This window comes from Myotis nattereri, assembly GCF_964212035.1.
Source record: "Myotis nattereri genome assembly, chromosome: 6".
Classification (NCBI taxonomy): Eukaryota; Metazoa; Chordata; class Mammalia; order Chiroptera; family Vespertilionidae; genus Myotis; species Myotis nattereri.
In genome coordinates, this window is record NC_138081.1 from 8908853 (window position 1) to 8921312 (window position 12460).

Consider the following 12460-nt stretch of genomic DNA (forward strand, 5'->3'; position numbering starts at 1 on the left):
AGCATCCCTGTGAGGAAAGCAGCTTTTTACAAAGGAAAAGACAATTTAAAAAACCCAAGTTCCAGCTCACACTTGGCCTTTCACTCTTATCTTTACTAAGAATGATTCAACTGAATTTCTGTCTTCAGGATTCTATCTATATACTGCATATATGTATAAAACATTGCATTTTACATGCACATATGGATATATAATATAGAGATACAAATTTTAAATGTTACGTAACATATTATAAAATAAATTATATATATGTATATTTCTAAATATGCAAAGGGTCTAAACTAGCGACATCTAAGTATTCACAGAAGTTACCTTTGGGGAATGGGATGAAAAGTTGGTGGCAACACTTTATCATTTATACTTGGTTATTGGAGCTTTTTGCAGTATACGTGCCCATCTTTTAGAATAAAAAACACAGTTGGAAAATGGATGGATAAAGCGTGGGCCCCAATGCCCTTGAGAGGGTAGGTTAAGGAAACTAGCACAGCCCAGTGAAGAGAAGGAAAAGGGAAACAAAAGTCTTGAAGCCCACTGTTGTCACCACCTCACCTTCCACTTGACTACAAGGGCTCAGAAAACAAACTTGGAAGAGGAAGCCTTTTACCTTTAAAAGCTTTTTGTTTCAAAGCTTCCTGTCAGTTGGGGCTGTGTCTCCCCCTTAATCTCCTGTCATTACAACTCAATACTCTCCTCTACTCTAGTCAGGCCAATCTGCCTCCTGTCTTTTGTGTGAATGTCTGATTTCTACTTCTGTGCTTATGCATGAACCCCTCCCTTTTTTGCCATCTCTGCCAATCTGTCCATCACCTCTTTCAAGAGTGTAGTGAAACTCCCCTTCTTTAGGAGGTGTGATGGAAAGAGCAAGATTCCTAGAGATGGAGAATGTGACTTCAATCCTGGTCTGACACTCACTGGCTGTGTGAGTTTGGACAAGTTAACTAAATTCTCATGAGCCTCAGTTTCCTAGCCTGTAAATTGGGAATAGCACCCAGCACAGTGTTTTGTATGGATTACATCACACAACACATGGAAAACACTTAGCTCAAATCTGAAAGTGGTGACAGATGCAAATACATGTCACTCATCTTCATGCCATCTTTCCTCCCACCTGGTAAATGGCAAGTATCTATACTTAACCCTAGAGCTCTTTCATGCCCAGCTGCTATGTGGTACCAGAGTCTGTGTTAACATAGTTCTCTAGGCAATCAGAGTTGTCCTGTGACATTAAGACTATCTGCCATTCTTACAGAAAGCAAGTACTAAATGTTCAGCGAATGAAAGAACGTCTCAATAAACGGTTATTTCCTTCCCAGACAACTCCGCAATCCAACTAAAGATTATTTCTTCGTTTCATCTTCTTTTGATACTAAACCCTTCACTTTTATTATTAGTTTTCACTTTAATTATCTAGAGCGCAAATTCTTGAGGCAGAGCATTCTGAGTCTGAGTCCCAGTTTGGGATCTTACCAGCTATGTGACCTTGGGCAATTTATTCAATCCCATTATACCTTGTTTCCTTCAAATGAGTGATACCCACCCTCACAAAGGGGCTCTTATGAGAATCAAAAGACATAACACATGTAAAGCAGGGGTCCTCAAACTACGGCCCATGGGCCACATGCAAATACAAATATTGTATTTGTTCCCGTTTTGTTTTTTTTACTTCAAAATAAGAGATGTGCAGTGTGCATAGGAATTTGTTCATAGTTTTTTTTTAAACTATAGTCCGGCCCTCCAACGGTCTGAGGGACAGTGAACTGGCCCCCTGTTTAAAAAGTTTGAGAACCCCTGATGTAAAGTGTTGAACAGTAACTAACACAGCAATAAATGCTAGTTTTATCATCTGGTTCAGAGTTCTTTAAATGTATACTTTTTATTTTTGATAATGTAGATTGATAGGTAATTGTCATAAACAAAGCAGAGAGATCTGATGTATTCTTTATCCCATTTTCCCCAATAGTAACATCTTGAAAAACTTTAGTACAAACCACAATGAGAATATTGATGTTGATGCAGCCAGGATACAACAGAATTCCATCACCACAAGGATCTCTCCTTTGACCTGTCATCATAGCCAACACCCACTTGCCTCTCACCTCCCATTCCTACTCCCAATCTCCATACTCTTACCTCTACTCTCATCCGTAACCCCTGCTCTCCATTTCTGTAATTTTGTCACTTCAGGCATTTTACATAGGAATCATGAGTATATAAGCTTTCCTATTTTCATTTTCATTCATCTTCTTCTTCCTTCTGCTTATTTTGGATCTAATTTGCACTTGTTTTTCTAGGTATTTGAGGTGGGAGTTTAGACTATTAATTTGAGACCCTATCTTCTACTGTATGCATTTTAGTGCTATAAATTTCCCTCTCAGCACTGCTTTAGCTGTGTCCTGCAATTTTTGGTATGATTTCTTTTCATTTACCCTAATGTATTTATTTTATTTTATTTCTCTTGAGACTTACTCTTTGAACTATGGATTATTTAGAAGTGTGTTGTTTAGTAACGAACTATTTGGAGATTTTCCTATTAACTTTCTGTTATTGAGTTCTATTTTAATTCCACTGTGGCCAGAGAACATGTTATTTGATATTAATTCATTTAAATTTATGAAGGTTAGTTTTGTGGCTTAGGTTCTGGCTTATCTTGGTATATGTTTCATGAGTAATTGGAAAGAATTTCTGTTCTTCTGTTATTAGATGGCCTATTTTGTAAATATCTCTTAACTACTGTTAGTCAATAGTGTTATTGAGTTTTATTATTTCCTTGCTGGTTTTCTGACTAGTTATTTTATCAATTATTGAGAGAGGAGTGTTGAAGTCTCCAACTGTAATTGTGTATTTGTCTGTTTCTCCTTTCACTTTTATTAGTTTTGCTTCATATATTTTATAGCTCTGTTGTTTGGTGTACACATACTTATAATTGCTATGTCTTCTTGGTAGAGTGATTCTTTTATCATTATATAATGTCCCTCCCTACCTCTGGTAATTTTATTAACTCTGAAGTCTACTTTATCTGGTATTAATATAGTCAATTCTACTTTCCTTTATTCATATTTGCATGCTATATTTCTTCATTCTTTTATTTGCAACCTGTTTATATCATCATATTTGATATTTCTTGTAGACAGCATATTTTAAAATATATCAATCTCTATCTTTAGTGTAAATGTTGCACTGTTTGTTCTGACTGTTTTCATTTGTCTTTTTCCTTTTCCTGACTTCTGTGGGTTACTTGAACATTTCTAGAATTCCATTTTTATTTATCTACTAGAGGCCCAGTGCACAACATTTGTGCACTGGTGGGTGGGGGTGGGGGTGGGTGGTGTCCCCAGCCTGGCCTGAGCCCTCTCACAGTCCAGGACCCCTAAACTGGCAGTCAGTCATCCCTCTCACAATCCAGGACTGCTGGCTCCTAATCGCTCACCTGCCTGCCTGCCTCATCGCCCCTAACCCCTCTGCCTGCCTGCCTGATCACCTCTAACCACTCTGCCTGCCTGATCACCCCTAACCACTCTGCCTGTCTGATCACCCCTAATCACTCACCTGCCTGCCTGCCTGATTGCCCCTAACCACTCTGCATGCCTGCCTGATCACCCCTAACAGTTCACCTGCCTCCTGATTGCCCCTAACTGCCTCTGCCTTGACCTGCCACCACAGCTTCGTCCAGAAGGATGTCCGGAATGACGTCGGAAGGTCGTTTGGCTGTCTGGTCTAATTAGCATATTACACTCTTATTATTATAGAGGATATTGCTTTTTGAGTGTATCTCTTTGTATAGCTTATTTAGTGCTTGCCCTAGGACCTAGGTACTAGATTATATATACATAACTTATTACAGTCTACTGATGTCAACACTTTACCAGTTCAAGCAAAGTATAGACACCTTACTTGTTTATAAGACAATTGCTTTAAATATTTCTATATACATAATTTTTTTCTACATACATTTTTAACTACATCAGATAGTGTTATAATTTTGCTTCAACCATCAAACATAATTTAGAAATCCCAAGAGAACAAGAAAAATCTGTCATATTTATCCATATTTTTACTCTTTCCATTGTTCTTTTTTCTTAATGTTTCAAGACTCCTTATTTTATCATTTTCTTTCTTTTTATGAAATTTCCTTTAGTTATTTTTTTAGGGTATGCTTGTGACAAATTCTCTTATTTTTCCTTCATCTGAAAATGTCTTGGCTTCTCCTTCTTTCTTCTTTCTTTTCTTATATTTTCTTTTTCTCTCTTGCTCTGAATTCCAGAGAATAAGATGAATTCAGAGAACATTGTGTGTTATTTTTTTAAATATATTTTTATTGATTTCAGAGAGGAAGGGAGAGGGAGAGAAAGATAGAAACATGGAAGATGAAAAAGAATCATTGATCAGCTACCTCCTACATGCCCCTCAATAGGAATTGAACCTGCAACCCGGGCATGTGCCCTGACTCGGAATTGAACCACAACCTCCTGATTCATAGGTTGACACTCAACCACTGAGCCATGCTGCCTGAGTGTCCCTTCATTCCTGAATGGTATTGTCATTGAGTATATGATTTTGTATTGACAGTTCTTTTCTTTCGGTGAACAAGAAATATTGTGCCACTTCCTTCTGGTTTTGATAAGAAATCTGCTGTCATTTGAGTTGTTTACCCCTGTAGGTAAAGGGTTTCACTGCTTTCAAGATTTTTTTCACTGTTTTTTAGTTTTCAGAATTTTGACTATGATTTGTGTTGGTGTGGATTTCTATGGATTTATTTTCTTGGGGATTTTCTCAGCTCCTTCAACCTATAGGATTACATATTTTGCCAAATTTGGGAAGTTTTAGGATGACTGCTTTGAAATCTTTCCAGTTCTAGAATCTCTGTGCCTTCTCTGACAACACCCCAGTTGGGACTGAGTGAGCACCTCATTACAGCTAAGTGAGGGTGGAAATCTAGGCTCCCCGCTTTGCCTTTGCTGATATGAATGGTGGTGATATCATAATTCTGTTTTTTCTTGGTGTTTGTGTGGAGTAGATCAGTTATTGTATAAACGTTTTCAGTCTTTTTTTTTTTTTTTGTCCGCACCTGTTGGTACTGTGGGTTTCTGGCCTCTTTGGCACCAAGATTAAAATACATGAGCTGGAAAGAAAACCCAGGGAACACACTTCTGTGTGGGTCCTATGTCCTGAGGTTCTGGGCCTGTTCGCCTTCTCTCCACCTTCCAGAGTCTTCTTACATTTGTTTTATATGTAATGTTCCAAGATATTCTGTCGTACTTAGCTGGGGGAATAGGGAAAAGTACATCTATTCCATCCTCCTGAAAATGAAATGTCTCCTCCTTTATTAAATGAAAAAAACTAAAGCTTTAAGGAGGGGACAGAACATGCCCAAGGCCACTTAGATAACTAACACGTTACTGACTTATTGCCTGTTATTTTGCCTTCTCCTACAACATTAATTTTGTTTTTTTTTTTACTACAGGAATTATATCTTCTTTTAAAGTTTTGGTTTCTGTTCAAGTACCAAATTTACTTCTTTGTATCCAGTAATTATAATTTAGTGATACTAAGTGACAGGCTCTGGGCTGAGTATTTGACATGCATTTTCCCACTTAATCTTCATAAGAACTCCACAAAACAAATGTTATTATTCCCATTACATGCATGAGAAAACTAAGACCCACAAAGGCGAGACAATGTACGTTCAGACAGCTGGCACATGCCAAGGCCTGGGTCAGCCCGCCGCCATAACTCGCTTTCGCAGGCCCCCGATACAGCCTTACCTAATGAAAGATGGCTCCAGGGTAGGTGAGTGGAAATCAGCTAGAGAGTGAGTAGTTGAGAAGAAAGAGAAATAAATCTGGACTATGTGATTTTAATTAGGTGGATTTAGCTTTAGATAGTAGACTCTCTGAGGGAAATGAAAGACATTGCCAAAAATAAATTCTGATATTTTAATGTCATTGATACTATTGTGCTTTAGCTGTGGTCCTGTCATTGCAGAAAAAGGATTTCAGGTTTGACTCTAATGCTTACTAACCCAAGATATAGTATCTGAGCCTATCTTAAGAAATTTTTTAAAAATATGTTTTTATTGATTTCAGAGAGGAAGGGAGAGGGAGAGAGTGATAGAAACATCAGTGAAAAGGGAGAATCACTGACCGGCTGCCTCCCGAAACCTAGCATATACCCTGACTGGGAATCAAACTGTGACCTCCTGGTCCATAGGTCAGTGCTCAGCCCCTGAGCCATGCCAGCTGGGCTAAGGGAATTTTTAAAACATGAAATCATGACTAGAACTCTAGCCCATAGTTCCTAGGACCCTTTTTTTTTTATCATTTTGATTTCTTAGAGTTTTATTTTTTAATTGCTTAAAGTATTACAAAGAGTATTACATATGTCTCCTTCCCCCCCCCCCCCCGCCCTTGACAATCCCCCGGCCTCCCCTACTCCCCAGTGTCTTATGTCCATTGGTTATGCTTATATGCATGCATACAAGTCCTTCGGTTGATCTCTTACCCCCCCCCTCCTCCAGCACCCCCACCCTCCCCGGCCATCCCTAGGACCCTTTTGTCTCAGAGAAGGGACTGGTGAGAATGTTTAGTGTCTCATCCAAAATCAGTGGTGGATGGCTTTTTCCTCTTCTGGGGACGGTGACTTCAGGCACTCAGAATGTCCAGCATTTGTCATATCAGTGGAGGCTGTCCTACCATACAGCCTCTAACAAAACTAGGCTGTCCCAAGCCCCTGGTAATAGAATTGTTTCCCTTTACACCAAGAAGATTGGAGAAGCGCCAAAATCTGCATGTGGCATGTGCCTAGGCTGACTTCGCACAGTTTGTGCTGTGAGACCTAAAGTTCTAGTGAGGTTATCTAAAATGAAAAAACATGTCAGCAGGGCCTGGCATGAATCCACGTGTGCTAAACGTGTCTGTGACAGTATCAGGAAAATTGTTGTGAAAGTATTGAAGGTACAAGCACAGAGTCAGAAAGCTAAATAAAAAAATAAAGCCGTTTTGCTGGCTGGAGTGCCTCAATGGTTGAGCAGTGACCTATGAACCAGGAGGTAACAGTTCAATTCCCAGTCCAGGCATGTATCCTCCAGGTTGCAGGCTCGATCCTCAGTGTGGGGTGTGCAGGAGGCAGCTGATCAATGATTCTCTCTCATCATTGATGTTTCTAGCTCTCTCTCCCTCTCCCTTTCTCTCTGAAATCAATAAAAATATATTTTAAAAAATAAAGCTGTTTTGAATAATAAAAACAAAAGAAAAACCCCCAAAATCAATGGTTGATGATTTCTGACAAGGGAGTTTTGTCACAGTCTATCCACAGATCCCACAAGTTTTCCAGGAAGAAATCACTGGCGTATCTTAATGGGTAGCGGGAGCAATGAAAGGAATGGCCCCTTTATTGAGTTCTTCTTCAGAGGTTTGGAGACTCGTATCCTACCTGAATAATCCCAGTCAGGAATGTTGTGGATGCCACCACACTCAGGGACTGGTTGTAGGCCGTGAAGAAGAGGGGGTTAGAGAAGTCCTCTTTGAGGAAAGTTCCCAGGATCAGGTGGCCATTGTTGAATGGGTACAGCGCCAGGACATTGATCGTCAGAGCGCTCACAAGAAAGAAGGCACCTATGAAGAAGATGTTTAGGCAGAAGGTGAGCGTTTAAGTCCAGGTGAACTGAAGCTATTGACAAAGTCAAGGCATGAGCTTATGTTGTGTTTGTCCTTTTCTTATTTGAAAGTGGCCATCGAGAGTAAGAAAGAGCAGGGAAGGAACTCTGGCCTCACAAACTGTGACCCAGTACAGAATTTAGATCTTGGTGGCCCAGGTATAAACCTCTATCATTATGGGCACACAGTGTGGGTCGCAGAGAGAAATTGACTGGAAATGTGTATCAGGTTCAGCTGCCGTGCTTGCTCTTAGAGTGATGAAAAGTGAGGTGGTGGTGAATATATCAGAAAACAAAGCTAACAGTAATAATAAGAAGAAAAATAATACCTAACACTTAGGAAGGATTTATTTACTAGGTGCAAAATGACACTGAGCTAAACCTGTTTCAAACATAACTTCATTTAGTGTTCACATCAACCTACAACGGGAGCAAAGGCAAACCTTACTTTTAAATTACCTGATAGCCCTGGCTGGTGTGCTCAATAGTTAGAGCATTGGCCTGCACACTGAAGGGTTGTGGGTTTGATTCCCTGTCAAGGGCACATACCTAGGTTGCGGGTTCACTCCCTGCCTCTGGTAGGGTGCATGTGGGAGGCAATGAGTTGATGTGTCTCTCTCACATCAATATTTCTCTCTCTCTCTCTCTCTCTCTCTCTCTCTCTCTCTCTCTCTCTCTCTCCCTGTCCCCCCGCCCCCTTCCTTCTACTTTCTCTGAAAATGGAAAAAAATATCCTCAGGTGAGGATTTAAAAAAAAAAGAAAAAGAAAACAACACATTACCCGATAGACACAAAACTCTAATAGCTCTTATTACCAGTCTTTGGAAGTCATTGTAATGTGCCTTGGGGATGTGGGAATGAAATTGCTCTCTAATGTTTAAAAGTAAAATCGACACAATTAATTTTAGAAAAATATGTGCTATTGTCCTTTGAAAAGGCAGAGTAGCACTCCACAGCTAGAAGAATGGGATGGTCCCAGATTGAACAAACATCTGGAGAAATTATGTCAGTCAGAATTATCAGCCTTGGTTGATAATTCGTGGGGAAGGCCAGGAAAAGGCGCTTCACTGGGTGAAGGTTGGCAATACCCTTCCTAGACTGGTGGGGCATTTCGTAGTTTGATTTCTATGCAGGTTCACCTAGTAAATTTGCTGATTATCTGACCTTTAACTAGCTTGGTTCCTGTAACAGGCATTTCTGACTATAAAAGGGTACATGGGTTTGACTCTGAGAACGAAAGTGCTCCTCCTATGGATTTAAGTACTTTGATTACCATGGTGGCATTTTCTCATTGTAAATTAATACAGTGGGAAAATGATCATTATGAATTGGGCCCATAGAGTTTGGTTATCCTGGGCCCAATAGAAAGATGGATCCACACAAAGTATTGGCGGAATCGTTCCTGGACCTTTCTGGTGGAGGCATTCAGATCCCAGTGCCAGGTAATTTCACCAAGGAAAGTGCTTCTGTCCTTTAATTCCTTTGGGAAATAGCTTTCTGGCCTTTTCGCCTGGTGGTGACATTGATAATGACATACTAGAAGTGTTCCATTTCTAAAATCTAAACACTAATCCTGTGGCTAGAATGCCCATCCTCTGTCCCCTTTCTTCCTACCTTGCACATAGCTTTAACTTGGGTTCCTTAGCAATAGGTAAATAACTGAGGTGGGGACTTCATCACCTCCTGTGGTTCCAGAACTGAACTCACCAATAGACATTTGATGACATGATCCAAAAATTACATAAATTACTGAAGAAGTGAAAGCTGCATATGAGATATTGAGAGGAGGGATCAGTTGCCTTGACAGCAAACTAAACGTCAGGACTGAAAAGCAAGATAATTTAGGTAAGAAAAAGTAGCCTGGCTTTTAAAAGTCATGTTAAATAAAAACTGTAAGGAATGTTTAAAATGAAAATGATCTATGTATATGGCTGGCTGAGCATGGGATTAGTATCCCTTGACATACAGCCTTTAATTAGTATCTTTCATTGTCTCCTTTGATTCATAGCTTCTCTTCCTGTTGTACCACATGGTTTTATACCTCAATTCTAAATCATAGGCTTAAACACCTTTCCCTGTGAGGTCTTCATGCTAATCATGGAAAGCAAACATCACAGCAACCAGACCTCAACCTCCAACAGCTCAGAAGCAGCCCACTGGCACCCCAGCCTAGTACAGAGGCCCTGATAATTCTCCAGGACTGAAGGCACAGCTGGAGAGCAAGGCAAGAATCCCACTGAACTGACTTGACTTCAAGTTGGTATGTGTTGTCTCTCTTCCATATGCTCATTACTCTCATCTCTTCTTTTAGCTCCTTCCTCAATACTTTCTTTTCTAAAAAGCACCATGAAAATCAGGAAATTTGAATCTGAGGCACTCAACTTACATCATTCCAGTGAGCCCACTGAGCTGATTTATTGTCTTGGACAAGCAAGGCTCTTTTTTTTTTTTTTAATGGAAAAGTTAAAACATATACAAAAATAGAGTATAATGAAAACCATGTATCCACCAAACCTTCAACAATGGTCAATTCTTGGCCAATCTTGTTTTACCCATGCACCCACTCCTCTCCCACTCTATGTTATTTTGAACAAATCATGTTATTTTGAAGCAAATCCAAAGACACGATCATTTCATCAGTAGATATTTCAGAATGTATCTTTAAAAGAAGACCCTATTTTAATGTAACTACAATATCATCATCATGCGTAAGAAATAATGGTTCTTTAACAGTATCAAATATCCAGCCAGTATTCACGTTTCCCTGCTTATCTCATGAACGGTTGTTGTGGTGGAGGGCCTCTCAGATGATCTGCAATGGCTAATTGGTTTTCATGCCCTTGTGTGATCCCCACCCCTTAAGTGTGGGATGGATCTTATAAGTTGCTTCTGATAAGTAGAATACAACAAAAAATGATAGGATATCACTTTTGATTTAGGTTGCAAGAAGACTGTGGCTTCTGTCTTGGTCTCTCTCTCTCTCTCTCTCTCTCTCTCTCTCTCTCTCTCTCATTCAGGTCACCAGCCATCAGAGTTGACTTCAAGGGTGTGACTGATGCAATCATATAGAGCCCTGGGCTTAGAAGCTTCCACACTTGGCTTCATGCCTTACTCTGACCATCTTGAAATTCTGAGTAATTTTTGAACGAGGGGCTCTGCATTTCATTTCGCATTGGGTCCCATACAAGTAGCGGGTCCTGCCAGCTGTCATCTTGTGAGGACACTCAAGCAGTACATGGCAAGAAAACCAGGCCTGTCAGCACACACGTTGGTGGAAACTGACCCTCCAGCCTCAGGTGACTGACACCTTGACTGAGACCTTGAGCCAGAAGTATAGTGGGTTTGGGGTTTGGGGGTGATCTTAAAGAAATCATTTGCTATTATATGTTGTGCTTTCTTTTACAATCTTTGTGTTTACATTGGGGCTCAAATACGAACTTCACATTGATTGATATATTTCTGAAGTCTCCTGTAATTTATAGGTTGCCCTTCCACATTTTTTTCGAAGCAAGGCTCTACTAATTGCAAGAAACAGTAAACCTGCTCAGATTAGCTTAAGCAGAACGGAACATTTACTAAAAGAGTACAAAGGGCAGCTGAGCCACCTGAGAGACTGGAACCAGAACGAAAAAGCCACCAGGATTCAAGGGAGCTACTTCCCCCTTCTCCTTGTCTCCAGGTGTGCTGGTCTCCTGTCTGTTTCCAGTTTGGGGCTACAATGGACTATACTGCTATGAATATTTTTATACACAGGTCTCCTGGTACATAGATGTATAAGTTCCTTGAGAGAATATATCCTGCAGCATAACTGCAGGGGCATTTACCAGAAAATGCCAAACTGTTTTCTAAATGGTTGCACATTGCACTCCCACCAGCATTGCATGACAGCTCCCATTGTCTGCCTCTGTATTAGCACATGATACTGTCAGATTTTTAATTTTTAATGTGTATGAGCTAGTGTGTAATTTATTTTAATTTCAATTTTCACTTCATTGACTGCCAATAATGTTGATTAATTTCATTGTTCCTTACAGATTTGTAGGAGTATATATGTTACAGATTGTCATTTGTTGGGTATATTGTTACAAATATCTCTCCCATTCTGTGGTTTGCTTTTCAATCTTCATGGTGTCTTGGAATGAACAGTTCTTAACTTTTACTTAATTCAATCTTTTATTTAACTCAATTTGTCTTTTCCTTTTAGGCTAGTGAAAATTTGTTGTTGTGTTTACAAGACTGCTTTTATTCTTTTTTTTAATCCTCACCCAAGGATATTTTTCCATTGATTTTTAAGGAGAGTGTGAGATAGAGGGAAAGACAGAGAGAAACATCGAAGTGAGAGAAACACATTGATTGGTTGCCTCCTGCATGAGCCCAGACCAGGGCCCACATCGGGGAGGAACCTGCAATCAAGGTACGTGCCCTTGACCAGAATAGAACCCGGGACACTTTGGCCAACACTCTATCCACTGAGCCAAACTGGCAGGGCCCAAAAAATGTTTATTGCTTTACCTTTAACAGTTAGACTTTTAATCTTCCAGGTATAGATTTTTGTGTATGGTGGAGGATAGAAGTCTGTCTTTTCACACAAGAGTCCAATCGTTTCACACAATTTATGAAAAAGTCTGTTTCGATTGTGACACATATGATATAAACCATGCAACTTATATATGTGTAACTCTTTTCTGTTCCATTGGCCTAATTGTCTATCTCTGCAAAACCACACTGTCTTAATTACTTTTTTAGTAATTAATTTAGTAATAGTTTTGATAATTTAGTAATACCCATTTTTATTGTCAAATATAATAT

At 39.7% G+C, this 12460-nt stretch overlaps 1 protein-coding gene and 1 pseudogene across 2 annotated transcripts in view; one reads left to right on the forward strand and one right to left on the reverse strand.

Moving 5' to 3' along the window:
* Positions 1-12460, reverse strand: part of SLC26A8 (solute carrier family 26 member 8) — a gene marked incomplete at its 5' end in the record, with an annotated part of 78330 nt that overhangs the window by 49212 nt on the left and 16658 nt on the right. The window contains 2 exons of the mRNA XM_081095041.1: positions 7429-7610; positions 9359-9475. Coding sequence (XP_080951167.1) covers positions 7429-7610; positions 9359-9475 — 299 coding nt within the window. The remainder of the gene's footprint in view (positions 1-7428; positions 7611-9358; positions 9476-12460) is intronic.
* LOC308521491 (large ribosomal subunit protein eL34-like) lies at positions 6576-6980 on the forward strand (annotated as a pseudogene). Its single transcript has one exon. The product of its transcript is annotated as a large ribosomal subunit protein eL34-like (transcript).